Source organism: Vigna unguiculata, chromosome 1, assembly GCF_004118075.2.
Source record: "Vigna unguiculata cultivar IT97K-499-35 chromosome 1, ASM411807v1, whole genome shotgun sequence".
Classification (NCBI taxonomy): Eukaryota; Viridiplantae; Streptophyta; class Magnoliopsida; order Fabales; family Fabaceae; genus Vigna; species Vigna unguiculata.
This window is the reverse complement of record NC_040279.1, coordinates 33,439,210-33,451,699: the sequence shown is the minus strand read 5'-3', so window position 1 is coordinate 33,451,699 and position 12,490 is coordinate 33,439,210. Positions and strand designations below refer to the sequence as shown.

The following is a 12,490-nucleotide window of genomic DNA, read 5'->3' as shown; positions in this document are numbered from 1 at the left end:
TTTAAGAGAAGAACTCAAGATGATGAGTAAAATTTTGCTAAAACCATTTCAAGAACATAATTAAAGATTTGAAAAGTATGAAGAAGTTGATAAAAACTAAAAAAAAAAATTCAAAAAGTTTAACAAAATGAAATTGAAGAAAATAAAATTGAAGAAAATAAAACTAAGTAAAGAAAGTGTAAAAATAAGTAATTCAAGAAGTTAATGAAAATTAAGAGTTTAAAAAAATGTGGAAAAGTGAGAAAATAGATTTCAATAAATTTTTTAAAAACTTTAAGAGAAGAACTCAATATGATGAGATAAATTTTGCAAAAACCATTTCAAGAACATAATTAAAGATTTGAAAAGTATCAAGAAGTTGATAAAAACTTTAAAAAAAATTCAAAAAGTTTAAGAAAATGAAATTGAAGAAAAGAAAATTAAGTAAAGAAAGTGTAAAAATAAGTAATTTAAGAAGTTAATGAAAATGAAGAGGTTAAAAAATTAGGAAAAGTGAGAAAATAGATTTCAAGAAAAAGATTTTAAAAAATTTAAGAGAAAAACCCAATATGATGAGTAAAATTTTGCAAAAATCATTTTCAAGAATTTAATTAAAGATTTGAAAAGGCTCAAGAAGTTGCTAAAAACTTTAAAAAGAATTGAATAAGTTTAAGAAAATAAAATTCAAGAAAAGAAAACTAAGTAAAGAAAGTGTAAAAATAAGTAATTCAAGAAGTTAATGAAAATTAAGAGTTTAAAAAAATTAGAAAAAGTCAGAAAATAGATTTCAAGAAAAAGATTTTAAAAACTTTAAGAGAAGAACTCAATATGATGAGTAAAATTTTGCAAAAACCATTTCAAGAACATAATTAAAGATTTGAAAAGAATCAAGAAGTTGATAAAAACTTTAAAGAGAATTGAAAAAGTTTAAGAAAATAAAATTGAAGAAAAGAAAGCTAAGTAAAGAAAGTGTAAAAATAAGTAATTCAAGAAGTTAATGAAATTGAAAAGTTTAAAAAAATTAGGAAAAATGATAACATAGATTTCAAGAAAAAGATTTTCAAAATTTTAAGAGAAGAACTCAATATGATGAGTAAAATTTTGCAAAAACTATTTCAAGAATATAATTAAAGATTTGAAAAGGATCAAGAAGTTGATAAAATTTTAAAAAAGAATTCAAAAAGTTGAAGAAAATAAAATTTAAGAAAACCTATTCATGTCGTTTTGCCCGTCCGTATTGTCGGGTTTTTCCTAGTCGTCGGGTTTGTCCTGGTCGTCGGGCTCGTCCGGGTCGTCGGGCCCGTTCGGGTCGTTGGGCCTTTTGGGATCACCGGGCCCGTTCAAGTCGTTGTTCTTGTCGAGGTCGTCATGCAGGTTCGAGTTGTTCGACCTATTATGGTTGTCGTGTTTGTCCGGTTTGTTTGGTCTGTCCCACAGATAGTAATATATTTTAAAAAATAATATATTTTTCATGTGAAAGATGAAAGCCCATGGGTTGGCCCAAGCCCACAGGGCTTTTGTAAAGTTTTTAGCCCTGTGGACTTCTTTGATAGGGGTTTTTTTTTCAATGTGGGCTTTTTTGGCCCTAGTCCACATGGCCCAGGACCCAATCCTGTGGGCTGGGCCAAATTGCCACCTCTATACATTATTAGACTTTTAAATTTTGATATGGCGTTCGTCAAAACTTCTGAATGTTAAGTGTTAGAAAGAAAATGCCTTAGAGAACTACAGTGACATGGAACATTGGGAACCATTTAAAATTACATAAATAAAAAAATCATTGACAGTATGAGATGAAAGACTAATACAAAATCTAAAGTGGAAAACTTGCCTTAAATTGCATTCATACCAACATGATGTTTTTAGATAGGAAAATAAAGGAGGATGCTCCCGGATTTGGCCTTTCATTCCTTTTGGTATAGATATGGATTGATTTGGGAATGAGAATTATTTTGACAAGTATTACATGTGATGAAAATTATACTACATGGGTACTTGTAATTTCTTAATATATTAAATCTTATAGAAAACAACGAGTTCAGCGAGATTTACTAATTTGAGTTAAGTTTTTATAATGTTATTTTTACATGAGATATATTTGAAAATAGTGTTTGAATGTCACATAAAAGAGGTATAATTTCAATTATATATATATATATATATATATATATATATATATATATATATATATATATATATAACAAATTATTTTAGATTGATTAGTATTTGTATTATAACCTTTGATGTTCATTGTGTTTTGGAAAATGAATGCATAGTGAATTATAAAAATGAAAATTTTGAAAAGTCATAAGAAGGTGGTTTAGGAGGAATCATGTATCAATGATTAAGTGAATGTTAAGATCAAGTGACCAATTGATATTAAAACACAAATGAATGATTGATAATATAATGTAGATGAAAATATTATGCGGTGAACATAGATGTAGATGAAAATATTATGTGATGAAAAATCGATGGATGTTTTATTAATTATGTGAGTTTAAGAGAAATCCAATTTCATGAGATTTTTTAAAAACTTCTTTAATAATATTCTAGATTAATAATTATTTTGTATACTAATGAATTTAGATAATTTACTTGTATGTTCTTTATGCGAATATTTTGACATGTCGTGACCATGTTTTAACGTGTAAATAATTGAAACTAAGTAATACAAATTAAGAATTATTCAAATATTCATGTTTGACAACTATTTATTTTTTTACTATGAATATAATATATTAAAGTAGTTTTATTAATGTCATAAATAACAAATTTATATGTTTTTGTATATATTTTAATGTATATTTATGAGATTTTATAAATAACATACAGTTTAAATACCAATTTTGCACTTTTGTGAAACAATATATGAAGGTAATGGGGTTACACTAGGGGTGAAAGTTTGTTGCGTTTTTTAAATTTGTTTAAATGGCAATAGCAATCAAAATACAAACAAACACACATACATGTAATGAAATATTTAATTTTATTTTTTTCTTTGTATTTACCTTTTCATTTTAATAAATATTCATAAATACCGAATGTAAAAGTAGTATAGAAATACTTGATATTTGAAAATTATATATTTTTAAAAATTACGTTTTCTAATATACACTTCAACTATGTTAACATTTAAAATTTTACATTCAAATATTTTTATTTATTAATTAAAGTTGAAAAAAAGTTTTGCTATTTTAATTATTTTACATGTATTAAAATGAAAATTGATATACACAAAATAAAACAGAGTGGATTTCAAATTTTAATGCTCCATACAACATCGCCTTCAAAGTGAGTGAGTGGGTCCTACAGGACTGAATAATCATTCTAGAATCAAAACGAGTTGGGACATAACATAATTGAGCTCCATTCTTACCATAGAAAAGAAAAAAATATCTCACTAATATCTCAATCCATTTTTCTCATTCTGAGTCTCCAACAGCTCCTAATTATCTAACCTTATCACTTCAATTGTTCATTACGCTGTCAAACTTAAACAAATTACAGTCTTATTATACTCTAAATCTTCCAATGTTTCCTGCCCTGTGCCTAAGTTCCCCAAGAGCTACACCACCATCAGGTTCACCCGTCTGCATATATTAATTTCTGTATTGTGTTATATCTTTATATTCGTCGTTTGATTCTAAGTAAGCTATTTCTGTGCTCAAACTTTAGAATCCTTAGGTGTTAGCATAGAAAGCCATGCAAATTCAAAGCATATTGGAGTCAATTATGTGTTTATTGGCCCTCTCACTACCAAATATCGCCCTGTCATTGTTAAGGTACATTTTCATTTGCAAATAAGTTTCCTTTAGAAATGACACACGAGGAGATTCAAATCCCATGTTTGTATAAGCTAATGTCAGTTTCTATTCACACAGGCTGCAAAAGAAGACCGAAACACCAAACCGAATAGTGTGATTTGTGCTGACTGTGATGGGAATGGTAAGATGCTTGTGACTTTAGAACCAGAAGATGTATAAAGGATTTGAAATAGTACACTTAAAAAGACAAAAAGAAAAAGAAAAGAAAAGTATCTATGATTTGAAAGTTTTGGTTTTGTTGTGTGATTAACAGGAGCAGTTCAATGCTCTCAATGCAAAGGCAATGGGGTGAACTCTGTTGATATTTTCAATGGACAGTTTAAAGCTGGTGACTCCTGTTGGCTTTGCGGGTACCTAAATAAACCATTCCATTTTGCTTGTGTTCTATCTCATACATTCTAAAATTTCACTTCTTCAATGGTTTGTCTTTGAATTTTGAATGGTGTATGAACAACATTTTGTTTTTCACCTTACAATCTTTTCTGTTTTTTGTAGAGGAAGGAAGGAGATGTTATGCGGAAATTGCAATGGTGCAGGCTTTGTTGGTGGCTTCTTGAGCACTTACGATCAGTAGGAACAAAGTCCTTGAATTGCTGTGAATACTTATATGTCTGTGCACACATATACATGTCTTCAACACTTTCACTCTGCAGATTTTATATTTGGTACTTGTAAGTTCACTTGAAGACTTCAATGGTTGTTTAAAAACAAAAAACATAACAGTGTGGCTGCGACAGCTCTCTGAGATTCCTTTCATTTAAACAAAACTCATCATATTAGCTCTGCTAGTCCTTTTGAAATTACTTAAAGTTACTCAATCCAACGTGGGACTATATATTTTAAGCACTTGGGGGAATACTCTTGTACAAGGCATGCTTCAATTTTCAAGTTTGGGTTTGTTTCTTTTATGATGGTCATCAAATATACAAGGGGAACACAATTCAAGGTGAATTGGAAGTTTTATATTAAGTACAAAAAATAAGATAAGTAGTATATAAGTAGAAGAATTTTTAAACCTATTATAAAGTCTAGTGATGCAGAAGAGGCAGTGAGAAGATGCTAGCTTAGAGTTGAATTCAACTCCTAATTTATTCCAAGTTAGTGTGTGTTTACCGTTGAAAAAGTTAGATTTGGTTGAATGAAACTGAAACTTTATCCAATGCATGGAAAAGATTGCTTTGAATATAATCACACTTTGGATCTCTTTAATACTTTAATACTCAATGAAACATAAAAAGAAATTGCCAAACAAGTCAGTGTGATTCTGAATGTTCTTCAAGTGACTTTTGAATGCTCAAACAGTAATCCAACCACACTTAATCTTCTGCTGATGAAAGTGTTCATGTTATCAATTTCAGCAAGTTTTTTAGAACATGCATCAGGGACTTTGTTTGGATAAAAAACAAGCGAAGTAGTGCACCAGTGTTATCATATTTCTTTAATATCTTCCCTATATCTGCTTACAAATTCATCACCAAACCCCCTCAGAATTTCATAAAATCAGAAAAAGGGCGAGGAAATGGTTGAGCTCATTAGCATCCTCAAGGAGTGGAGTGAGAAATCTTCGGACACAAACTTCAATTGTTTCTCCAAGTATTTTTCTACAGAACTACTGGATCTGCCTCTTGAGGATCTTCCAGAACTTCATGACAGCAACTCTACTAATGATTGATCAATTGTTCAGTTTTGCACAAGAATGTTAGTAGAGTTGAGAGGATTAGACTAAAAGTAAATAAAGGAAACAAAAAATGCTATTTTTCAGGTTCTGGAATTAGAATATTAATACTGAAGTTGGAACATCAGTAATGTTCCACAGAGAATATGATTAGGCTTCACCGTGTTGTGAGTGATAACCGTATAATACTATGAAGACCTGAAGACTGTTAAAATAATATAGTTCAACTTTTGATCTCAAGTCTTGAACATTTTCCTTACTACTACTAATACTATAGGATGTTTAGGATTGATAAAAATTCACTTGGTGCCCAAGTCATAAATTGTGGATGGACCAAATGCTGTAGTTCTGTAATTAGATGGATCATATCCAAATATTCTATGCTAATTCATCAAACAGTAACTTTGATTCAGCCTGTTTTAACTAGATTTTTTGCAACCTTATCATGTCCCGAGGAACATGTGGTATGAAGTAAAATAGTCCCACATCGCCAATACTATGTAATAGAGCTAAACCAGGACCTATAATTATTTAAAGTTTTATCCTTCTAAAGCATGATCCTTCAGGCAGTTAACGGGATGTGATGAGTGGCAAATGCTTGCATTTAATATGCAAGAGGGGTGTCTGCCCCAGCCTGGTTACGACAGTGGGCACTCTCTTTTTGACCTATCTGATCCCTATTTAATGCCATTATTAATTTCTTCTGAAGTTAGATAAATTTTTTAATTTATTATAATTCTTTTATTATTTATATTAGTTAATTATAATTATTTTATTTTTATTTATTTATTTATATATAATTTAATTATTTTAATATTTTAATTTAATTTATCTTCTACTTTCAAATTATGTAATGATTTTTTCTAGGAATGTTTTATTATCGTCACTAATGTTATGCCAGTGGATTCAAAGCATTATTTTGTTGTTTTTTCAAGTGATAGTCTTTTATTGCACATGTTCAAATAAATTGTGACGTTTTAAAAACATAATAAAAGTGGACTATGTGCACTCCCTCCAATATAAAGGTTTTCTCTTTTCCAACTATTTTTATTTTCAGTGACACTTAAACTTGAATTCTTTTACAGAGACAGCACTTGCGAAAGATATATTAAAAATAATTCGTTTAGGATGTGAAAATGAAAAGTAAAATGAGAAAAAAAAGAAATGAAACTGGATAATTGAGACGTGTATTTATAAAAATTTAGGAAAATTTTAATAAATATAATAATTACAAAATAATATATTTATTAAATAAAAAATAATATTTTTATTATTATAAAATAATTTTAATCAATTACTAATTACAATTTTTTATTAATTAATTTTTATTATTACATATTTTAAAAATTTAATTTATAATTATTTTTATTTACTATTTGTAAAAATACATGTTTAGTTTATATGTATGAAAAGTAAATATAAATAATTTTATAAAAAAAGTTTATAAAAAAAGTTTTTTTTTTTTATATTTTGTATGTAATTTTTTATTGTGATGGTTATTTAAATTTAAATAAATAATTAAATTTTTAGAAAATATCAAGTAATAAAAAATAATTAAATTTTAAAAGTAATCACTTCAAAAATAAAAGGTATAATTAGTCGCATAGTACCCAGTTTGGTACTGAAGTTTCTAATTGGTACCCGGTTTAAAAAAAGTCTCAATTACGTACCCAAATTAGTTTAAGTGCACCAATTGAGTCCATTTGACTTGACGCCGTTAGAAAGGTTAACGTTGACTGATAGTGGTTGGTCTCTGAATTAAATTTGGAACACGTGGTGATCAATTTTGACTGACGTGGAAATGTGGGGCAGAATATTCAATATGTCTTGTAATGAAAAAAAAAGAACGAAAATAAAAAAAGAAAAGAAAGAAAATAAGAATTAGGGGCGAGAAGTTAAAAAGAAGTGGCAAAACGCTGGAAAAAAAGGTGAAATTGGGGAAAGGTGAGGTAGGGGAGACGAAGTGGTGCTCGATTGTTCGCGAGTTGATGGAGAAATTGAAGGTGCATTTGGAACACTGAAGCGGAGAGTTTAGAACTACTTGTCGGCCATTGATAACGAAAGGTTAGTATTGTGTTTTTGTTTGATTTTGTTATTAGGGTTCTAATGTTAGGGTTGTTTTTTGTGAAGATTTGTTATTTACGTGTTTAGGCGCTGTGTATTTCAAGCATTTTTACTTTCAATGTTGTCTATTTTTGTTGCCTTTGAGTCAGTATAACTTTATTGGTTTGTCCGCCATTACATGTGACGGTGACGGTGTTGGGCATGTGGTGTGGTCCCTGTTTCTTAATTATTGTCGGTGTGTTGGTGTGTTAGTGGTATTGAGTGTAAATTGTGTGTTATTGTTTGGTTTTTTTGTATATGTGGCAGGGATATAAAGTTAGGCATATAGTAGTTCCATGAACGACGAAAATTTTGAAGTAGTGTTTCACCATGGGGGAAGGTTTGTGAATGAGGGTTCACTGAAATACGTGGGAGATAGTAGTACTTTGTTGTGTGACCCTGACAGATGGTCTTTCTTTGAGATTATGTCAATTTTGAGGGAGATGGGTTATGTGAATGTGAAGGAATTGTGGTTTTCGGTGGGTGGGGGGTCTGTGTTGGAAGGAAGGTTGGAGTTGCTCAATGATGATAGAGGTGCGTGTCATATGGTGAACATAGCCACCCTGAATGGTCAAGTGCACCTGTATGTGGTCCACTTTGTTTGTGAACCTCAAGTTGTTCATATGATAGAGGACCAACCTGCTGTGGAGGGGGATGGTGGGGTTGCTGGGGAAGAAGTTGCTGTTCAGACTGAAAATGAATCACGTGATGGGGATATTGGAGTGGCTAATGAAGATGTATGTGTTGGGGATGGTGAAGAGGAGTTGCCTGATAAGGAGAATGGTGTGGGTAATGAAGAAGTATGTGTTGGGGATGGTGAAGAGGAGTTGCCTGATAAGGAGAATGGTGTGGGTAATGAAGAAGTATGTGTTGGGATGGTGAAGAGGAGTTGCCTGATAAGGAGAATGGTGTGGGTAATGAAGAAGTATGTGTTCGGGATGGTGAGGAGGCCTTGGCTGATAAGGTGAATACAGAAGTTGGTGAGGAGGATGGTGAGCATGAAGTTGGTGGAGAGACAGGCAATGAGGAGGATGATGAGTACGAGGTTAGTAGTTGGACTGAGTCTGAAGGTGATGTCATGAATGAGGACGAATTATATGATGTTAGGATTGATAGAGATGACATGGATGATGAACTACACGAGGTTAGTGTTGGATGCCATGAAATGCCTGGTGCAAGTGCTAGTACTGGGACAATGTCACAAGATAAAAATGTGTATGCCAGAGGGATTTCTGATAATGAGTGGGAGTCTGAAACATTAGATAGTGGTGACCATAGTGATTCAACAGATCAGGATAGAGACAACTACGGTCACTTTGGGACTTTTTCAATGCCTAAAAGCATGGAGGACTACAATTGGGAAGTTGGAACCTATTTTGCTGAAAAGGAAGAATTTACAGATGCAATAAGAACTTATGGTCTCCATAGTGGGAGGAAACTAAAAATATTCAGAAATGATAAAAGAAGAATATGTGTGAAGTGTCTAGGTGCCAAAGGTAAGTGTAAATGGTATGCGTATTGTGCTTATAAGGCTGCACAAAATACATGGCAACTTAGGAAGATTATAAACACCCACACATGTAGTAGAGAATTTAATGTCCGTTTAATGACTTCTAAGTGGTTAAGTGGGAGACTAGAAAAGACATTAAAAGAGAACCCAAATATTAAGCTAACTGATCTGAAGAACAAAATAGGGAGGAAATGGAATATTGGTGTGTCGAGGTCTACCACCTTTAGGGCTAAGAGTATGGCATATGCTAACATTGATGGATCATTCAGAGAACAATATAAGCGAGTGTATGATTACGCTCATGAACTGCTAAAGTCAAATCCAGGTTCAACAGTTAAAGTTCATGTGGATGAGAATGAAGGCAATCCCATATTCAAGCGGCTGTATGTTTGTCTTAAAGCTTCAAAGGATAGCTTCATTTCTTGTAGACCTATCATCGGAGTGGATGGGTGTTTCTTAAAGGGAAAATATGGAGGGGAATTGTTAACTGCAGTGGGCAGAGATGGCAACGATCAGATGCTACCATTAGCATATGCGGTAGTTGAAGTAGAAAATAAAGAGACTTGGACTTGGTTTCTCGAATTGCTCATAGAAGACCTTGGTGGGGCTCAGTTCTGTCAGACATTCACATTTATGTCTGACCAGCAAAAAGTAAGTAACATATTTTAATTGCTACATTGTTTAAAGTTATTTATTTGAACTGTTATCCACTAATGAGATCATTTCCACTTCATTTCTTGTAGGGACTTTTGCCAGCATTGCAGGAATTGTTGCCTGGTGTGGATCAGAGGTTTTGTGTTAGACACATATATTCTAATTTCAGGAAGAAGTTTCCAGGCAAAAATCTGAAACGGTTATTATGGAAAGCAGCATATTGCACACATCCTCAAGCATGGGAGGCTGTCATGAGGGAGATTAAAGAATTGAATTTAGATGCTTTTAAGCACCTGATCCAGATTCCCCGAGGCAAGTGTATAAAAAACATGTTATTATTTTCTATTTGGTAATGGTATTATCATTTTGTCTTATTGGTTATGGTATTATCATTCTGTCTTTTGCAACTAGATTTTGGTCGAGATCAAGGTTCGTACCAAGACCAGCCTGTGATACAGTTGTGAACAACATGTCTGAGGGTTTCAATAGCACAATAGTGGATGCAAGGAGTAAGCCCATCATTACCATGATGGAAGAAATACGCATTTATCTCATGAAAAGATGGGCATCAAATAGGAAAAAGATAGCTGCAGTAGAAGGTCCCATTTGCCCAAAAATAAAAAGCAGACTAGAGAAGGAGACTGAAAAAACTAAGTATTGGATACCAAGGTAAAATGTTCATTGTTTATTTCTCATTTTTCGTTTGTGCATGACTCTCACTTTGGTTTTGGTTTATTGGCAGTTGGTCTGGGGAAAAGCTGTTTGAGGTCAGTCACACTTGCATCACTGGGGAAAAGTTTGTAGTAGACATAGATAAACGGGAATGTAGCTGCCGCAAATGGAGCATAACAGGAATCCCCTGCTGTCATGCTTTGACTGCCATGAGATTCCTAAATTTGAATGGAGAGGATTACTTGCCACATTACTTTCTGAAGTCAACCTATGAAGAGACTTATTTGTCAATGATCTACCCCGTTAATGGTCCTCACCTATGGGAAATGACATCATACTGTGATGTTTTGCCTCCTACCAAAAGAATCCTTCCTGGAAGACCAAAAAAGAAACGCAGGTTGGAGTCTTGGGAGCTGAGGAAGGATGATACACAAGTACGACAAGGTGGAACGCGTAAAAGGTGTGCCATATGCAGACAGCTTGGACACAAACGAAATAATTTCCCCAAGCACCTCCACCTCAGCAGCAACCAACCCCAACTCCATCTGCTACACAACAAGGAGGCACAGAACCAAGTGAAACTCAAGGTACTCAATCCCACCAAGGGCAAGCAGTGCAACCCACTGAATCTCAGCCAACACAACCAGTTGAAGCACAGCAGGTGACTCAATCACAGATTACTGCAACTGCGCCTATTCTACCATCACAACCACAACATGGAACTCAAACAACTCAGATTTCTTCATGCAATGTCAGTGACCCACCAACAAGGCCCACATTCAGAGAAAAAATATCATATAGGAGGGGTCCAATTTCGAAGCAATGAGTTTAATGTGTAATTGCAGCAGCTTTTTGGAAGAACGGGGTTGGGACAATTTTGGTGTAGGGGTTGTGTATTTTGAAGAACATGGTTTTTTTGTTTCTTAAGTTTAATGTGTAATTGCAGCACCTATTTAACCCAAACATGGTTATTTATTTTGGTCTAGGGGTTATGTATTTTGAAGAACATGGTCATTTTGTTTGTTAAGTTTAATGTGCAGCAGCTTCTTGGAAGAACAATGTTATGTATTTTCGTGTAGGGGTTATGTATTTTGAAGAACATGGTTATTTATGATTAATACCATTTTGGATTACTTATATGCTTCATTCCTTTCTGTTCTGAATATGATTCATTTTATATTACTTACATGGTTCATTATAAATCAATAATACAAACCACTTTCTCAAACTTCTCGTCCATTTAAAAACAGTTCATTACAAAAGCAAACAACAAAATACAGACCAATTACATAACTTCCTACTCACTACAGAACTGAATTTTACAGCACTTCATGGGATGTGTATCAACTTCCAAACCAATATTACATTGATCAAACCCAAACAAATTATAATCCCACTTAAAAACCTAACCCACTTTCTAGAAATTACAAGTGACTTTTCCATATGGTATATCTTTCTCCTTTGTCTAGCAATGGTAGCATCTTTTTCATCTCCATTATCTTCATTCAACCACTTGAAGTAATTGCACCCTTTAAATACATCATTGCCACCACTCCGCTGCTTACAAAATACAAAGAAAAACACACAGCCTCTGATTACAGTCCACCACTGCAAAATGAATGAAAAAGAAATTAAAATCAATGTACAAACCTTGAAGTTGGGGCAGCCCCAAAACTCTTTTCCAGCATTCCTAATAGTTTTCGCAACTCTCAACACAGCTACCTCCCCACAATAACACATTGGTCTTTCACCCAAACCCCTATTCCAACCACCAGGGGAGGAGACGCTTTGCTGCTGTGAACCCCACGAAGAACAGCCACAACCTTCTTTACGAGACATTGCGGAATTGGAAAACGAGTGGAAGAACAAACCAAATTAGGGCACAAGATATTGTGCGAATATTGATGCAGATATTGATGCAGAAAAAACCAAATCACTGTGCGGATATTGATGCAGAAAAAATTGATCTGGATTAGGGCAGATACTACGGGAGGAAGAAGACAACAAAAATGGGGCAAATCTCCTTCAAATGTAAATACCACGTGGACACTGTACAATTATAATTTCAAC

The 12,490-nt window shown here is 33.1% G+C and overlaps 1 protein-coding gene and 1 non-coding gene across 3 annotated transcripts; both read left to right on the top strand.

Annotated features, from left to right (window-relative positions):
* Positions 1–3,335: 3,335 nt before the first annotated feature.
* Positions 3,336–4,757, top strand: LOC114180802 (chaperone protein DnaJ-like). Of its 2 annotated transcripts, none has more exons than XM_028067093.1 (5): positions 3,336–3,562; positions 3,658–3,764; positions 3,864–3,927; positions 4,060–4,156; positions 4,302–4,757. In XM_028067093.1, exons 1-5 carry the CDS (start codon positions 3,514–3,516, stop codon positions 4,378–4,380), a joined length of 396 nt encoding a protein of 131 aa, XP_027922894.1. In that variant the 5' UTR covers positions 3,336–3,513; the 3' UTR covers positions 4,381–4,757. The 2 variants fall into 2 exon arrangements, with proteins under 2 accessions (XP_027922894.1, XP_027922901.1); XM_028067100.1 differs by having other exon boundaries at positions 3,356–3,562; positions 3,667–3,764.
* A 1,299-nt stretch (positions 4,758–6,056) lies between these two features.
* LOC114165676 lies at positions 6,057–6,159 on the top strand. Its single transcript, XR_003599753.1, has one exon. It is a non-coding gene; the product is annotated as a small nucleolar RNA Z279/snoR105/snoR108 (small nucleolar RNA).
* Positions 6,160–12,490: the final 6,331 nt, after the last annotated feature.

Coding starts and splice junctions, on each gene's coding strand:
- LOC114180802 (XM_028067093.1), top strand. CDS start 3,514: ATGTTTCCTGCCCTGTGCCTAAGTTCCCCAAGAGCTACACCACCATCA. Junction 3,563..3,657: donor AAGAGCTACACCACCATCAG/GTTCACCCGTCT, acceptor CTCAAACTTTAG/AATCCTTAGGTGTTAGCATA. Junction 3,928..4,059: donor TGCTGACTGTGATGGGAATG/GTAAGATGCTTG, acceptor TGTGATTAACAG/GAGCAGTTCAATGCTCTCAA.